The 18,247-nt window shown below is 44.3% G+C and overlaps 1 protein-coding gene across 1 annotated transcript in view; it reads right to left on the reverse strand.

Moving 5' to 3' along the window:
* Window positions 1-1,692: 1,692 nt before the first annotated feature.
* Window positions 1,693-18,247, reverse strand: part of CNDP1 (carnosine dipeptidase 1) — a 28,707-nt gene continuing 12,152 nt past the window's right edge. Inside the window, exons 6-12 of the mRNA XM_046670888.1 lie at window positions 15,788-15,988; window positions 13,018-13,102; window positions 7,275-7,435; window positions 6,041-6,205; window positions 4,533-4,674; window positions 2,295-2,442; window positions 1,693-2,103 (exon numbers count right to left, since the gene is read on the reverse strand). Of these exons, the coding sequence (XP_046526844.1) occupies window positions 2,037-2,103; window positions 2,295-2,442; window positions 4,533-4,674; window positions 6,041-6,205; window positions 7,275-7,435; window positions 13,018-13,102; window positions 15,788-15,988 (969 nt within the window). The 3' untranslated portion in view covers window positions 1,693-2,036. The remainder of the gene's footprint in view (window positions 2,104-2,294; window positions 2,443-4,532; window positions 4,675-6,040; window positions 6,206-7,274; window positions 7,436-13,017; window positions 13,103-15,787; window positions 15,989-18,247) is intronic.

The following is an 18,247-nucleotide window of genomic DNA, read 5'->3' on the forward strand; positions in this document are numbered from 1 at the left end:
AAGCAAATACTTAAATGTCTCTATCCCCATCCTCTTTGTCTTCTTATTACTGGTTAATTGGTCTTATGGCTAATAACTGGGAAGATTTCTGTCGTCCCTCTGAATGTAATCTATATGGAAAATACTTCCTATCTGGCTGCCAAACCACAGCAAGACCCAGGTAGCCACATGGCTTGGGTTTGGGTAGAAAATGGGGACCCATCAATGAGAGCTGGGGAGACCCATCATGACCTGGGGAGGCAGAAAACCACGGCTCTGGACTCAGGCATCCCAGGGTTGGAATCTCCTAGATTCAATGACCTCATTCGTCCTCCTCCCCTCCTCACCTCGTGGCAGCTGAATAATTAACCGAGACACTGCAGGTCTCAGAGATTCAGCAGGAATGAAGATCAGCAAATACATCTTATTATTTAGTGACTTGGTAAAACTGATGTTCCATTGCTCAGAAATGGTTATATTTTACAACCAACTTTTGTTAATTGAATACTATGAATACCCTTTTTAAAATACAAATTGGCGTCATAAACCTCCTGCACAGTTAGTCCTTGGGAACTCTGCCAAATACATCAGGTAGGTCCATGGAATCTGAAAACCTCACAAGATTCAACCAAATCTGGCGAGCATGGACTGTGCTTAAATAGTAAAGAGTACCAAACACCTGCAAATATTTAACCAAGAGGATTTGATGTTGTCCAGCACCAGAGAAGAAGTGGCTCCTTATGGATGCCTCAGCGAGGCTGATGCCACAGGTGGGTCCCGTTTCTGTGACAAGAGGCAGGGTAAGCTGGCCCCATGATCCAGCCATTTTAGACATGATGCAGCAAGCTTTAAAACTGACATTTCAAGAACCCACAAAGAGATGGAATATGTTGCACTTTGTTTTTATTTGGAATCATAAGAGAAACATTTTTAATAAACCCTTAAATTCTTCTCCATTAATGCTATTTAAATAGTGAATTCATAAAGATTGAAGTGATTTGTTTACTTATACTTAGCTGTAGAAAAATTACATGCTTTTTTTATTTGTTTACACCATCACATCCAATCGAGCCAAACAAGATGGTCGACTAAAATGACTGATGAATGCAATCTGAGCTGATGGCTTTAAATTTGGGATGTGTTACTGATGTCAGGGTTGATCAGTTCTCTGTCTAAAATTGATGCTATTTAAAGCTTTGAACAATTTAGATGTAGTCACTGAGTAAAATTCCAACGGGGTGAGAGAAATTCCATCAGGACTGATTCTGCTGTGGTGAATTTACATGTGCGCAGGTGTCGGAGGGAGAGTGGCCTCTACCGATGGGGTAGTGAGACAGAACAGGATCAGGAGGGGCGGTGGGCTGGCACCACTCACAGCAAAGGTAAAGAGGCTTAGAATAAAGATATACTCATCTTCTCACAAGGAATGCCAAATGCCATAAGAATGTGAATATTGGTCATTTCTGTTTCAAAACTTTTCAAGAAAGGAAAAAGTGAAGGGGAGGCAAGAAGTTAATATGTATCACGCTTCAATAACTCATCTGAAAATGAACCCACAGGGAAATCATGGTAGTCGGTGGGGTAGACCAATGTTTTATTAACAGTATAAAAGGAATGTGTGGTGAAAGCAACAGTGACATAAGTACTGACAGTCAGTGGATGAATGATTATGTGTCATGAGCACCTCAGGACACAGCAAACTAGAGCAATTCCACCAATCAAATGGCAAGAGAAGTCTAACCAAAGAACCATCCTTGTGCTGGAAGGGCAGAATGAGTCCAGTCCAGGGACTACTGCGGCCAGACTTGGGGAAATCAAGTTGTTGAAGGTAGCTGTGACTTTAGAGAGGTGTGCAACAGAGACATTAAACCATTTCCAGTGTCTGTACCTTTAAAATATTTTATTACTGGTCCAAATGTCCAAACACATATTAAAGAGGGAAAATATTATTTACTGGACTGAAATTCTCTGGATATTTAGATTCTATTCCTGTCCAGGGGTGTGAGAGAGGGGATCTGTCAGCAGCTCAGATGTAAGCTGGAAGGTTCCCGTCATTGTTAATGCAGCTTAGCCATCTCTAGGAAAAAGGCAGCAAATAATTTGGATCCCTCTATGTAGTTCCACCTAACAAAAGAAGAAATAAAGAGAAACTGTTATTTCCATTCAAATAATGGAGGAAAAGTAGTCTACAATTTAAACAGGAAGATTTGATGACATAAATTCAATCTAAAATATGCAGCATGTCGGAAGGTTACTGATGTGGACACCCTGTGGTTTGCACACTGAGAGATCAGCCCCCTCAGGAACCCGCTAACCTGTTGATTTTCTCATTTTGCGCGTGCTCTCCATCGTCCACAGCGCCCAGCGGGAGCATCATCACACTCTTTTGGAAAACATCCTGGAATAGATTGGCAATTGGTATGGTTGATCCATCCCGGATCATATCTGGCTCTGTTCCAAACACTGAAACACAAGAAAAGAAGGCATTGAATAAATTAATGACAAGACTACCCCCAGTGATCTCCTCAAATGTCGTGTTTACTTTATCTTTCTTTCTTTTTTTTTTTTTTCACCATTAAATTTGGTGCCTGGGATAAGTAAGCGTCTTGATATCATGCAATTTATATTCTAAAATAGTCAATACAGCCAAGAAGAAAACTGTGGTTGCCTTATTTACTATTATTTACTTTTAAGAAATATTTTTAAATAATATTTTAAACTAATTTTAAACTTACAGAAAAGTTGCAAAAGTAGTATAGAGTTCTCATGTATTCCTTACTCTGCTTTCCCTAATGTTAACATCTTATATAACTATTGTACAGTTATCAATAATAGGAAATTAACATTGGATAATATTATTAGCTAGACTCAGACTTTATTTGAATTTCACTCTTTCCCTTCTGCTGTACCAGGATCCAATGCAGAATCCCACACTGCATTTTGTCGTTGCTCCTTAGTCTCCTCTTGTCTGTGACTGTTTCTCAGTCTTCCCTTGTCTTTCCTGAACTTGACCCTGCTGAAGAGTACTGATCAGTTGTTTTGTAAAATGTCCTTCAATTTGGGTTTGTCTGACGTTTTTTCACGATTGGAAGAGGTCATGTGTTTTTGGCCGGAGTACCACAAGAAGATGTACCTACCTACTTTTATGGTTGCTTCATGAATTAAATATTAGAAACACTAATATTAAATATTAGGAACACATTTCTTTGGTGTTTTGTGTTTCTTTTGTAACCAATATATGAAGAAATCGCTGTACTCAACTATCACCTGAATGTTGCAGTGTTTGTACTCAACTTTCAAGGTATCCCATGAAACAGTTTTAATGGGTATCCTAGGGTCTAGAAAGAGAGGAGTTGAAACCTAGGCTATAGGTAAAGGTGCCAGAGATGGAGTGGGAATGAAAAATAAAATGAAGACACAAAAGAGAACATGCCATGTCTTCTGTATCCACAGAGCAAGGTGTGAATGTGAATAAAGATAATGTCCACTCGTGCATTGCTTAACGACAGGATACATTCTGACAAATGCATCGTTAGGTGATTTAATTGTTAGGTGGTTTAATTGTTGTGTACTCACACAAACCTAGGTGGTATGGCCTACCACACGCCTAGGTTATATGGTACTAATCTTATGGGACCGCTGTCGTACATGCAGTCCATTGTTAACAAAAAACTCGTTATGTGGCACATGACTGCTTTGTTAGCAGAACTGGTTTAGCACACAAATAGACAAAAAGGTGCCTTATGCATTCCTGCATTTTCCTGTATTTCATGTCTTTACCGTTGAACTTGACATTTCAATCACACATCTCTCTTCAGCTGGCATTCCATTTAACTTCCTAACTCTTCTTCCTCTTTTCTTCACCCCCAAATTTTACTGGTAAAATACTGCTACAATTGGGAGCAGGGGGGATGATTGTGTAAAGTACGGCTCTCAGTGTTGGACTTGTCCTCTAATTTTTGATGTTCGTGTCCCTTGTGCTCATAGACACAGAGAGTTAGTGCTCCAAGGAGGTCTGGAGGCCATTAAACCCAGACCTCTGTGACCGGGAAGAGCAAGTCCCGCAGGGCAGCCGAGTGCCAGCTTGCTCGCTCCACTAAAGCTTAGCTTCTTCATTTTTAACCCCAGAGGACTTCCTTTACTTTCGTGCAAGTTCAGCTGTGCTTTTAAAAGTTTTTGTGTATCGGCCAATATTTCCATGAGTTTTGCAGAAGGAGGGTTGGGAGGTTTCCAAGTCCATCATTTTCCCCCAAATTCAGGTCTCCAGAATGTGAATTTGAACCTGGCTTTGCTACTTCTAGCTGAGTGCCCTCCAGCAAATTATTTAATCTCTTCACACCTTAATCTGCACCCTGGGGAAGGCTGTTGGGAGGATTCATGAGACAGTGTGTATCAAGAGCCCTGAACCACACCGTTTACCATCAGTAATGCAGCCCATATAAAAGGAGAGTCCACATTGAAGTTTTAAAAGTGTCTGCTTTATCTACAGCCCCACCGGGTACCACCCCCTTGTTCCCAGTGTAAACCAGCAATCAAAATAGCATCAGTCTAACCTGTTTTGATGGCTCTTTTTGCTGCAAGATACTGATTATCTTTAATATTTGCGATCCATGGGTGTAGTCCTAGTGCCATAGAAACAACCATCTGGTTGGAACTATTTCTTTTGGAAAATATATATTCAAGATGCTGCTTTACCTAAAAGGTAACATTTTCAGTTGTAAGAGAAAATTTTGAGTTACTCTCATAGCCTTGTATCAAGAAACTGATTGGAATCCCAAGCTGACGCATTCAAGTGTTCTGATTTTCCCTTAGCTCTTCCAGAGGGAGGACGCTGAGTGAGCAGGGTCTCCAGGACCGAGAGCTTCACCCAGTGTGAGAAACACTTGCTCTCACTCCCACCCCTCCCAAGAACCTCCAATCCCGGTCCTGTCCCCACCCCTCGCTGACCACAGTGTCTCACTGTTAATGTTGGGTTATTATGAATTTGGGTAATTATGAAACCTTGAACGATGTTATGGGTAATATGAATATGATGAATGTTTGAGGTAATTATGAAACACAATACAAGTAGAACTTCTCAATTTGAATATCCCTCTTTTTGGACTTAGTATCTTAATGAATATTTTGGGAACATTACACACTTGGAAATTTCCAAAAAGTGGGAGCAATTGCACACTAAGCTGTGAAGGAGGCTCATTGACAGCATCTTTCTCTCTCCCCTGGGCTCCATTCCCATTGCCACTATGGAAATCCACCCGAGAAAAACTCCATACTCTGAAATATTCATCCCTTCAACAAACATTTAAGGCACACCTGTTACGTGGCAGGAACTGTTTTAGGTGCTGGGACATAGCTGTGAGCAAGACGAAGACCGTCCTGCGCTCATGTAAAGTGTGTGCTGTGAGGAGGAGCAACAGTCCATCCAGAAAGGGAAGGAGGGAGGAAAGATGGAAAGAAAAAAACGGAGGGACGCAGAGGGGAAGGAGGATCTTTGAGAATGTAATTAGCGCTAAGACGACGAAAAAAGTGGACAGTGGATGGAGAGAGGCCGCCGAGGTATTCCTTGAGCTCCCTTCTTCAGAGTCTACCTTCTGTTCAACTTGAGGTACACTGATGATAGGTCGATACTTTAGACACGCACCTCCTTCCAGACACAAACATTTTCATTAAGGTGGCTGCTTTCAGGGGGTTGATTTCAGACATCATGGACAAACTAATGCTGGGGGTAAAGATTTTCTGGCTCACTCCAGCCGTAGACAAGTAGCTTCTCCATCTGTGTGTAAAACCAATCTTGCCTTTTTATCCACCATTTAACTTTTAAAAATTTCCCATCACTCCAACTCCAAATGGTTATTGGTCTGATGACTGTAATTGCATATAATTGAGAAAAGAGATTTTTACTCAACAAAAATCCTATTGGTTTCTTGACATTTGTTCCAGTCCCTTCTGTATTGGAAAAAAAATGATACTTCAACGCTAACAACTGAGCTGCTCACTACTGTGTGGCATCCGGCTCTCAGGAATGGCGCTGCTGGACAGAAGAACAATGCACGTTTGTTACCTGTGTTTCCACCACGGACATATTCATGTGAGGGACTAGACGGATTGAAAATTTTCCTATAACTCGGCCAGGTATGACTGTTTTAGCTCCAGGCTCCTCAAAGGCGCCCTCAATCCCGTGAATAGAAAGAGATGGGTACCTCCATAGGTGCATTAGAATTTCCTCCTAAATTGAAATAAAAGTATTTTATTATATGAAAGAATGTTTAATTAAAACTCATTTGAATTGTATTGCTTGCATCACCAATTTCTGTACATCTGTGACACGGTTAATGGCAAGTTAATTATCACCTCACTTAGATATGTCTGGACAAACAGTACAAGTGGACTTTCCCCTCAGGACACAAGATCTCTGCTGCCTTCGCCTGCCCAAGCCACTCCCATTGGCGAGGGCCCCTCGTCGCTGAAGTTTGCAGTTACTAGATGGCAAAGGGGCCCTTTCAGAAACTTGGGTTCAGTTATAAATTTCTATCCCAGTCACTGCAATGATAATTTGTATGCTAAATGCATTTTATTTTTCAGAAGGCTTCAAAGAACTCCGCAGATGTTTGAGCCAGTTTTCAATCTTGCTATGGCCACTGTAGAGCTAGTCTGAGGAAGAGCTACACTTCATGATAATAAACTCTATCACTCTCCTCTGCATGCTTCTCCCTCTCTTGGCTGTTCCCCCAGGAACCAGCCATAGCTAGCAAACACCCTAGCAGGCAAGCGTTTTAAAAAGGAGGAGGAGGAGAAGGGAAAAGGAAAAAATCTAAATTTGCCAGTAACGCTTTAGGCTTTGGGTCTACTTATTATACCAAGGCAGCAGTGACGTAGCAGTCTACAGATTAGCCCCTAAGTCTCTTGGTTTTGTCTAGAAAAATGAACAATTAGGGTCATGGAGCTGGAATAACCTCAGACTATTCTCAATCTTTAAACAGTTAGGGAGCCCAGCTCACCGGCTGAAGACCGGCTTAGGATTGAGTCCAGAAAACTGATTTGGAAAAACACATCTGTGAAATAAGCCATTGCTCCATGGTTAGGTGCCTAAATCCAGTGCCAGTGGGACCCCAGATAAAGGTCTGGTTGATCTAGACCACAGGGAAGTGGCCTTGAAAGTGAAAGTCCCCCTTGGAATTAACATCTGCTTTCAGTTCTAAGATGTGCAGATAAACAGGACACAGTAAATTAAGCCTTGGGAAAATATTTGTTACCATCATTCTTCGTTCAGATTATCCATCAACTTGTGACCATACCTTGGTGTCAAACAGAAATTTCTTAACCTGGCTGCTATTCCGGTATTCTTCTAGGTCCAGGTCAATGGCTTCGTACATTTTTTTTTCCTCTTCAGTAAGAGGAGCCACGTGGTCATAGATTCCAGGGATCAGAATGTGACCCGATGAGTCTACAAGGCTACCTACAAGATACACACAGGAAACAAAGCCACATGGAGTCACCAGTGTGCTGATGTTCTGGCCCTGGAGCAGGATCATGGGGGACTCTCCTGGGCTTGCAGCAGACCTTGTGACCGGCCCTGGTCCCCACAGCAGAGCCACTGGCAGCAACTCACATCCCAGAGATGATGGTCAGAAGAAAGAGCTGGTCACCCAGCAAACTCAGACTGAGTTGGACCCGCGTGAATGTCCACCTTGTCAATGGAGGGATGAAAACACACGACTCTGCAGTAAATTCCATTGGGTATGACTTACCTGCGTTATATCCCAATTCTCAACTCCACCTTTATATCATAAACAAGCTTCTTTTTTTTTTAGTGTTATCTTATCATGAGTTAAAAAGTAACACATGTTCATTACAAAAAAAGTTTTTTTGAGGAAGATTAGCCCTGAGCTAACTACTCCCAATCCTCCTCTTTTTGCTGAGGAAGACTGGCTCTGAGCTAGTATCCGTGCCTATCTTCCTCTACTTTATACGTGGGATGCCTACCACAGCATGGCTTTTGCCAAGCGGTGCCATGTCTGCACCTGGAATCCAAACCAGCGAACCCCGGGCTACCGAGAAGCAGGACGTGCAAACTTAACCGCTGCGCCACCGGGCTGGCCCAAAAAATTTTCAATATATATGTTTATATATATATACATACCTGAGAAACTGAAAATCATCATTCCTTCTCAATTTCTCTCCTCCTACACACACCATAGTAATATAATAAATACTCATCTTTAATCAAAAGCATAATATCCCTGAGGTCTAGTCTATGAGATATACATCCTAACCACAAAAGCCTCCCCAGTGAATAAGAAGATACTCAAATCTGTTCTTTATGAAAGAGTTTTGGACCAATAGGAATGGGGGAAAATCATCAGTGACTATCTATAAAAGAAACAGAAGTCAAGATTTAGCAAACACTGCTCACTATCTTGAGAAAGTACTTATCAAAGATACAATGCAACTAGCAAGTAGACTAACAGAAATGACAGGAAAATGTCTCCAGGGCAGCCAACTTAATGCCCATTCAAGTAAAGACACTTCATAAAGATATGCTTCATATTCTTGATGTGACAGTCTTTCTTGACAATATCAGAAAATTACTGTGAAGCACTGTATTTTCAAATCTTTCTGTTAAAGTCGATAATTACAAAGCACAGAGTTGAAGGCTCTAAGAGGATGGATGCATTCCACCTAGTTATTGGACACCTGCTGTGTTCTAGGCCCCAGAGGAATGAATACACAGGACAGCACTGTCTCTGACCACAAAAGGCTAAATATCAAGTGTGACCCGACATGAGCAGACCACCAGGTGGCTGGCTCTGTAGAGACACAATTAAAGCCAAGGTAAACACTCTACCAAAATCTACAGTACTGGGGACGGCAGTAGTGCGATACATAACGGGCTTCCCAGCACTCTGAGAATGATCATAGACAGCAAAGCCCTGAGGTCTGAGGGTGTCAAGGCAGCAAAATGTTAAGCAACGTCTTCACTGTTCTGGTTTTCAACCACATCCTCCTTGGGCCCCCTCTCCTGGTCCTCCGAGGACTTTGCCCAGACTTGTGTAACCCCACTTTGGGGACAGTACTGCAGATTGCTGTGCATGCATCAGCCTCCCTGCAGGTCCTGAGTTATGGAATTCTCCTCATTTAGCCCAATCAAGCATATTGTATGTTGAGTAAATGACACAAACCCATTAGTAAAATTCAAGTCAAAATAATAAGCTGAGCTCTGAGTGATTGGGACTGGCACTGATTGGCAGTCCACCCTCTAGCACCCTCACCAAAATCAAAACAAAACATCAAAGTACCGCCAATAATACAATCACTAAGTCTTCCCTTTAGTGTATGTCCCTCAACTTCTGCTGGCATTCTTGTGTGCAAGAACAGAGCTGCAAAGATGAATAAGAGACAGACCCTGCTCACAAACCAGCCAGAAAGATGCAGGGTAAAGAAATAACTGTGGGTCCACGTGCAAAGAGCTGTAAAGAGGGGCAAACCATCAGGAGCACAGAGAGCACGCAGTGAACCAGCCAAGGAGGAAGCGTCAGGGAAGACGACAGCGTCACAGTGGGGCCTCAGAGGTTGAGTAGGATGCGACAGGCCCAGTCTCAGTGGTGAGAAGAGAGATGCATGTCTGAAACATCCAGTTTGACAACAACGAAGAGCTGAAATACTCTAGTAGCCAGGATGCTCAGTGTCCATCTTATGACACTGAGCTGTGACATTTTTCCTGTCATTTTATCTGGTGTTACCAGACATTACCACAGTGTGCGTGTTTGTGTGTTGGGGGGATTCAGATGTCATTAGCAAATTAGGCTGTGATTTGAGCAGCGCGGGCTCTCCACATGTCACTGCACATCTCCTGTAGAACTGCCCAGCCCGGTCCTCGGTGTAGGTTTCAACCTCGGACCCTGTTTTCTCAGGACACAAAGCAGCTGTCCCAGCTGCTGGCTCAGGCTGTGCCAGCAGACACACATCCTGACAGGAGAGACGCGTAATGCCCTCCTTTTCCTTCCCTTTACATTCACTTGCAGAGAAGTTTGATTAGAGAGAGCTCCAGGGGCTGCTCAGCACACTGCCCTGACGGAACCTCCATCCAGGAGTAGCGATGGGAAAACGCCGCCATGTGTGCCATGCAGATAATTCTGCTCCACATTTCCTATTTTGGTGTTTCTTTGCCCTAATGCTTCAATATCGAGTGCATTTGTATGAAAACAGGATGCTTAAGACTCCACCTCCCCCTTCTCATTTTCCACTTGAAACCACGATCCTGTGAATGTGAAGTAGTTTCTACAGCCACGGCTGCCTCGGCCAGGAGCCCAGGCTTGGGGCATGCATGGGAGGCAGAGGGGGCCGCTTCTGAGAACTGTCCACAGGAAACGGAATCGTCCATCTCCGGGAGTCTTCTTGGAATTTTAACATTTTAATAATGTCGGATATTTGGTGCTTATACAAACGCCCTCGACCCAGTGATCTTTTCTACTTTGTGGCTTTTAGGAGAGTGCAGGGAGTGGGGAAATGTCTGCCAAGAGGAAAGCACAGAGGTGAGAGCTTTCTGTGTGAACATGAGGACCTCCACCTCCCACCTCCTGCCTCCCCGGCACACTGCACTGAAGTCTCTTTGAAGCCAGGGAACTTATTGATTTCCCTTTGTACTCCCTCTTTGTACTGCCTAGTGGAGATTCTCATGCCTTTTACATAGTTGGCACTCAACAAACATCTGAGACCTATTAGTAATCGTGGTGGTTATCAGGACCATACAGATGAGGAACTTGAAGGACAGAGAGGTTAGAAGATTTGCACATGGTCACACAGCAGTGGGAGGGCTGCCATCTGGGTTTCCAGTTTCCTGACTGATGTGCAGGGCACCTGCCAGCCTGCAGGGTGAGGACAGGACAGAACCGGCTCTCCCACGACATGACATCCTAATCTGTAGTGGCTGAGGTGGGGCGTGGGAGTCAAGATGCTATCGGGATTTCTCCACAACAGCCCTGCATGGCAGCAAGCAAAATTCCTGCTCGCCATCTGATCAGTGCTAAAGCTCCAGCTTCTGTCCTTACGTATTTGGACAAACCACATTAAAACCACACAGAGGGCACAATCCAGAATCACTTTGTTATGGATTGCTTATTTGATTTGTTTCAAAAATTAAAGAAAGAGAAGCCACATGCTTTTTGTTATGTTCACGATCCTGGTCTGACTTTTCCTAGTGGAGTAATATGCATTTGTGGGGCTAAATGGAATTCCGTGCCTGGGTGAAACCATACAATCTAAAAGGATGTTATGGAGCAGGCATGCTTGGGGGAAATCAAAATGCGCTATAAAGATTTGATGATGCCATTCCTAGGGAAGACAAAATTAGTTCTGGTAGAATGGAGAATTAACCTTTTTTCCCCCAAAAAATATTAAGTTGCAAGCTATCTGAATTCTTCTGGAAACAATTTAAAGGAAAAGGGCTTGTTGTATTCTGTCTGAAAGTGTCAAGCAAGGAAAATATAGTCCAAGAGTTATATTCTAGGAAAACTAGAAGGCTGTAGAAGAACAGAATATGATAGATGGATAGAGAGAATGGGTAGATGATAGGTAGATAGAGAGAGAGAGAGATCAATAGATAGATGAAAGATCAATAGATAGAATAGCAGGGGCCGGCCCCATGGACGAGTGGTGAAGTCCATGCACTCTGCATTGGTGGCCCAGGGTTTTGCAGGTTTGCATCCCGTGTGCAGACATGGCACCACTCACCAGGGTCACGCTGAGGCGGCGTCCCACACAGCACAACCAGAGGCGATCACAAGTAGAATATACAACTATGTACTGGGGGGCTTTGGGAAGAAAAAAAAAGAGGAAGATTGGCAAGAGTTGTTAGCTCAGGTGCCAATCTTTAAAAATAAAAAATAGAATAGTAGATGATAGATAGATAAAATAGATCATAGATAGAATAGTTAGATGATAGATGATAGGTAGAGAGATGACAGATGATAGGTAGATGATTGATAATAAAGATGGATAGATAATAGCTAGATAGATAAAATTTCATTATTTAATTTGGGGAATGAAGGAGCAGGAAGCTCTACATCTAAAGATGATGCAGAAGACCCTCAGGAGACCTCCCACCAAGTTGGCCCTGCAGGCTGTCCTAGACTGCCAAGTCCCTGCCGAGACCAGAGGGATGCAAGCGGGTGGGGCTGAGGTTGGAGCTGTGTGAACAAGGAAAAAGTGGCGACTTTTACTGATTGATCCCATAGAGGGCATGCTTATGGGCAGTTTGCCCAAAAGAGGCACACTATAAAATTTGCATAAAAGTGCCCTTTGTGCCAGGTGAGACAGAGCCAAGTGTTGTGGAGTCTGAAGCTCATGTAACCTGAGAAGCTCTTTTTAAAAAAGAACACCAAAATTATGAATACAAAAGTTCAGTGTCCCTGCCAGGACTGCGGAAGGGCCTCCTGCAGGTGAGGCGCTGAAAATGAAGCTTCCTTCAATCCCAGGAGCCCCCCGGGTGCTGGGCAGTCCTGACCTAGGCGAGAGCGACAGGGTGAATCAAGGCGGGCACTTGGCTCTCTGGAAACACACACTCTCACACACTCACACACAAACGTAACTGCTGCCTGTACACACCAGGCACTCTACAGGAAGCCAGGAGCAGGGGGCAAGAAGCGAACTCACTGGAGGCTCTGGGCCACTTGGGGCCACAGCAACCTGCAAAAACGAAGCCACGTGCCGTTGATATTCTTTGGCACCATCTCTGGATGCTTCTGCAGAAGGGTCTCTATGCTATGGTTCTTGAGTGTGGCTGGATGTGTCGCAAGGTCCACTAAAAGAAAAGGAGGTGAGTTGAGGGAGAGTTTCAGTCCATGAGAAGAAATAACGTGGGCTTAACGAGCCTGAGGAACATCTAGCCAAAGGCGGTAAAGTTAAGAACTCCGTTTTTCTTCTACTCCATACTTATTCAGAGCTGGTTCAGAAACCAAGGGAGGAGAGACACTGAGTCAAACAGAACTGTATTTTGTAGATTCCTTGGTGCTTAAAAAGTGAAATGAAATACGACATTACCGAGAAGAGCAATCAAATCAGCCATTGGTTCATTAAGGATACCACCAAAGGTTCCTGAATGAAAATCTTGATCTCTGCATTTCACCTGTGAGAAAGGTAAAAGAGAAGACAGCTGCTTACCAAGTGGTTGCTTGAGCGATAGCTTTCACGTGGTGTCCCTCAGGACTCAGGTGGGTGACCTGATGTCGTCACTTCTTGTATTTCTGTCACATGACTTGGAGCATCTACCCCTCCCATGTCTTCACTTCCCACTGAATCCCCTGAAACTGACTTCAGCCCCCAACTATTCCACTAACACGGTCTTCTCCAAGATCACCAGCCCTCCTTGGCCAGATTATTGATGTTTATAGAGTAAGCTTCCTCTTGTTTTCACCCCATCTGTTGCTCACACCTTCTTCCAGAAAAATTCTCTTCCTGTGGTTTCTGAGAAACCTTCTCCCCTTTTTTCTCTCCTTGCCTGCAGGACAATTCTATTTATGTCTCCTCTAATAACTTCTTTTCTGTCTCCCATTCCTGCAGCTTAATCCTTGGATCATTCTTTCTCTATGTACAGAGCTTCGAGAGCTCACATGTCTTCATTTACTAATTCCGTACTCTTAAATGTCCATCTCTGTAGATATGACCTTTTACCCACCCAGTAGACCTAAAATTTTGGTTGCTTATGGTGCAAGACACTTTGGTGTGCTCCCAGTTTTTGAAATGTGGTAGGTCTAGAAGCGAACTTCACATCTTCTACAATTTACTCTCTACCAGCTTCCCCAATTCCAAAACGAGGACAGACCGCAGTCCTGTAAACCCATCACCTTAAGGTGATGTTTGATTTCTTCTATGCACATCGTATCCAATCCATTACCAATTCCTAATGAGTTATTTTTAAATTGTCTCTTTGGCTCATTCCCTGTTGTCATTCCTGCTCTGCTCCCATCTAGCTTTAAAGTCCCGCCAGGGGAATCTTTCATGTAGTCACTTTATTTCATTAGGCAGTAATACTAACCAAGCACTTCACAGTTTGCAGAGCCCCACCTCCAAAATCTTAAACCCTTATTCCAACTTCTGGTCACAACTTCTCTCCTCCCAGCTCCCTTGTCACTCGCCTGCACTCTGCCTGCTGTTGGTCTCAGCAAAATGTCCAATCCCTTGATCCCTCCAAGACTTCCCCACCTGTCATCCTCCTGTCTTTCTTTTTTCCCCCATTCAAACTAAATGCCACTGTTCATCACTTCAACCTTTCTGTCCTCAATGTCATGATTTGCTTTTCCCTGCTTCCTCCATCACACCACCTGGAATTACCTCAACCCTGGATGGATCCTGCCACTTGGACCTTCTCCGTCCATGGCCACTGAGTACAGCTGCAAAAATTACCCAACTGCACAGACACATGGCTCTATACCCCTCATCCTGCTGACACATCTTCATGCTCCAGTCTATTCTCTGATCCCCAGAGAGACCATTAGGGATACCACCTGGTAAGCAGAGAGACCACTTCAAGCAATCACTTCTCCACAGATTAGCTTCCTTCCTTCTCAAGAGAAAAAATAGAGGCCAATAACAGGGGAGATGTTCCACAACTTTCACCTCTCTAACTCCATCTTGCAGCTGCAACCACCTGATACCCTTGCACAAGAGGGGAACTCCCTCACCTGGCTCAGCTCTCACCCCTCCGACCTCCTCAGGGCCTCTGTTCTCACGAATGCCCCCTCTCCCCAGGAGGTTTTCTACTGTCTCTTAAAGGCTCTCTGAGTCTATGCTCCCTTGAGCTGCTATCCCAGCTCGCTCCTTCTTTTCACAGCCAAGTTTCTTGAGCGAGATTTCTACAAGGACCATGCGGCTTCCTCTTCCCTTCCACTCCCACATCATCTCTTGAAGTATCTGTATCTCCTGGCAGTAAACTCCTTGAGGGCAGGTGCTGTTTTATTCAGTCCTGTATCCTCTGGCACTCAGCATCATCATGTCTAGCGAATAGGAAGCACACACTCATTCTCAAATCCACAAGAATGCATGAGTGTGTCATCTTTGCTATACCACCTCCTTCTCATGACAGCCGGGGTTGGATCAGGTATGTATCATTAGCACACACATTGCTATACGTGAAGACAGACTAAAGTGGCTAAAATAACTCATGGTTGCCAGGGAGGGACTTTCTGATTCTAAACGGTATGCTCCATCACAGGCTGTCTGTATTCATAGAAAAGGAGAAGGAAACAGACTAGGTGTCAAATGTGAACTGGATGTTGCACTTAGTGGTCACAACAAACCTGGGGGGGATGGTTATTGTGCCCACTTTGTAGGTAGGGAAACTGAGGCTCAGAGGTTGAGGTGCCTTCACAAGCCTGTCCATCGTGTGAGTCAGAGTACAGACGCAGGCCTCGGCAAGGCCAGCAAAGCTTCTCTTTCCATCCAAGATGCGGCAGGCAGGCACCGCGGAGCAGGTAATATTCCTGTCACAGCATCCCCATCACCTGCTTAGGTGGCATCCTTAGCTTAGCTCCCGGGGCTGCTGCTCCTGCCTCCAAATCCCACAACCGTAGTTCCTAAACCTTTTGGTCTGTGAGTCACAAACCCCTCTGAATCCTTTCTCCAGAAAACTGCAAAGCACATCCACCCTCAGCTTGGGAGTCTTCATGATCGCCCCAGTCCCAAGACCTCCGTGATCCCCCGGGCCGCACATCCAGGTCAGGGTCCCAACTCTGCTCTCGCAAGAGCCTTCTCTCTTCCCCACCAAGGTCCCTGAATGGATTCCTCCCTGTGCGCCACCGTCGTTTGCAAATACCTCCACAGTGAAGTAGCTGTTCCCTCGTGTTCCATAGGTGAGCGCTGGCTTCCTCCGGCTGATCCACAGATTATCTGAAATTACCACGTAGTCTACACTGGAGAAGAAACGGTCCTTTTCTCTTCTGACAAGCTCCTCCAGAGCGACAGAACCTGCTTCTTCCATCCCTTCAATGATGAATTTGATATTCACGGGGAGATCCTGAATTAACAAATTAACAATGGGACAAACCATTCTGTCAAAAAACTGCACAACTTGCCCCTTCACCTTTTAAGGCCCAGGATTAGTTTGGATGTAACATAAATACATTCTGTTATTATATACATTCAGTGTATGGGTTGTTTACATCCCCAATAGTTCTGTTTACAACACAGGAATTTTAACTAAGATTGGGACAGAGAATTCAAGATAACACCCAGTGTGTACACTCTCGCATGACCCATCAATTTGATGTTGATGATAAAGAATTTGGGGAAGGAATTCCTAAAGGAAAGCACCAGCCACACTGCAGAGCTGTGCTGGGCCAGCCCAGACAGACTCGCTTTCCTCCTTCTCCCAGAAAGGGATTTTTCCAGAAAGGTTACTCAATTACAAATCTCTTTTCTGCCCTCATAATTCTGAGCATGATAAATGAGAACTCTTGCCTTTGAAAGACTGTCTAATGTTTAAGCCTCAGGATAATTTTTATTTCAAGTATCTGTTATTTTTCAGCTGTGGGTTCAATCTGCCTTTTGACTCATTCAAAGGCTTTGATCTTGTAGCAAAATGGAACTAGAGTTTTTCTCTAGTTAATATCAGAGCACGGAATAGCTCCTTTAAAATTTTTACAATGTGCTTTTTCCCCCATTTGGTTTTGATCTTTTTGTATCTTTATAATTTATAACTTCATATCTTTGAGAGCCACATGAAGAGGAGAGGTCAGAGTCTTTCCCTGGAGCATAAGACATAGCAGGAGGCTCTAAAAGTGATTCTGTGCAGACCAACGACAGCACAAACATGCTAATTAGTTCTACTGAGTGGGACTGACTCGCCAAAGATTAACAAAGGCAGGATGAGTGGAGGATTATCTATGAAAAACAAGTGACCTTCGGTCATTCAGCTGGTTAAGGGCATTTGGGGATAATGATTTGTTGAAGTGTATCCCTTGCATACATTTCTATGTGTCTTAGGAAGTTAAGCTAAAGTTCTGAAAACCCTGATATTTGAAAACACTTATTAACATTTAACTAGAAAACAATTGCTGAGAAGTAATTGGAAAGCTAAGAATTTTCTGGCAAAATGTGATTAATAAAATACAAGTCAATAGCTATTAAGTGGAGGAGGAGGAGGATGGGCCAGTAGCCAGGCCTGGGTTTTGGTCTCTGCCCTGTTCCTTGATGCCCAAGGGACCTGGGACAAGTCATTTAACCTTTCAGCAGCTCACGTCTCTATCCGTGCAATATGGTTATTAACATTGCTCTGCCTCGGGCTAAAGTAATCCAGTTGGGTGATGTACATGAAGTGCTCTGTAATGGAGACAGAAAGACAGGATGGAAGGGCAGGAGGCACAGGAAGGAAGAAGCCAGCGGTCGTGGTGGCCTGGCTCGTGCGGGCGCTGGAGCACCTTCACATCTGTTGCTTCATGGAAGCCCAGAAGCTTCATCATTCCTAGCTCACAGATGTGGAACATGAGGCTCAGAGATTAACCGACTTGTCCAAGGGCAGAAAATATTTCTTAGGTTTTGTACGTGATTATGTAAGTTTCAGAGGTGAAAATTGAAAAAAGCAAAGCAGATTTTGGCCTTTATGTAGGAACTTTCTTTTAAACATCTCTTTTTCTCCCCTTAGAAACAAGGAAAAAGAGAGAAAAGGGAGGGAGAGAGAGAGGGAGGGAAAGAAGGAAGGAGAGAAAGAAAGAAAGTGGAGAGAGAGAATCAAAGAAAGAGAGAGAGAAAAACCAAGGCCACATTCAGTGCTCAGGGCTTATTTAGAGCGAGCATCAGCAATGAGAAGAGGACTTTGGAGTGGTCAACAGACCCAGCCGGAAAATGCTCTGATTTATTGAGCCTGTCTTTCTCGATAAGATAAAGCAGTTGAGTGAGCACAGTTAAATCTCATCTCTTCTGCTTATGTCTCAGGAGCAAACAAACGGATGAAAGAGCAGCCCCCGGCCTCTGAGGAAATCGCCTCCAGGAGAACAGACTGCAGCCAGGACCGGGTCTGAGGGCCAGGGTTTGGGAGAGGCACCCTCAGAGATGGAACTACGCTCTGGGCGTGAGCTGGGCTGCTCTACCCGGTGTTGTGTTTATCCTGTGGAGACAGCACCCAGAGATTGATGCCTACTCCCCTAGTCCTCACCAGAATGGGCAAGGTGGAGACGGGCACAGCTGAACCCCAACCTTGAACCTCCTCCATCCTGGAAGAGGTGTGCTGCTCCCAGAGCCTCTGCTGGGGCCAGCAGCTGGGACAGTGGGCAAAGGG

The sequence above is a fragment of the Equus quagga genome, chromosome 9 (genome assembly GCF_021613505.1).
Source record: "Equus quagga isolate Etosha38 chromosome 9, UCLA_HA_Equagga_1.0, whole genome shotgun sequence".
Classification (NCBI taxonomy): Eukaryota; Metazoa; Chordata; class Mammalia; order Perissodactyla; family Equidae; genus Equus; species Equus quagga.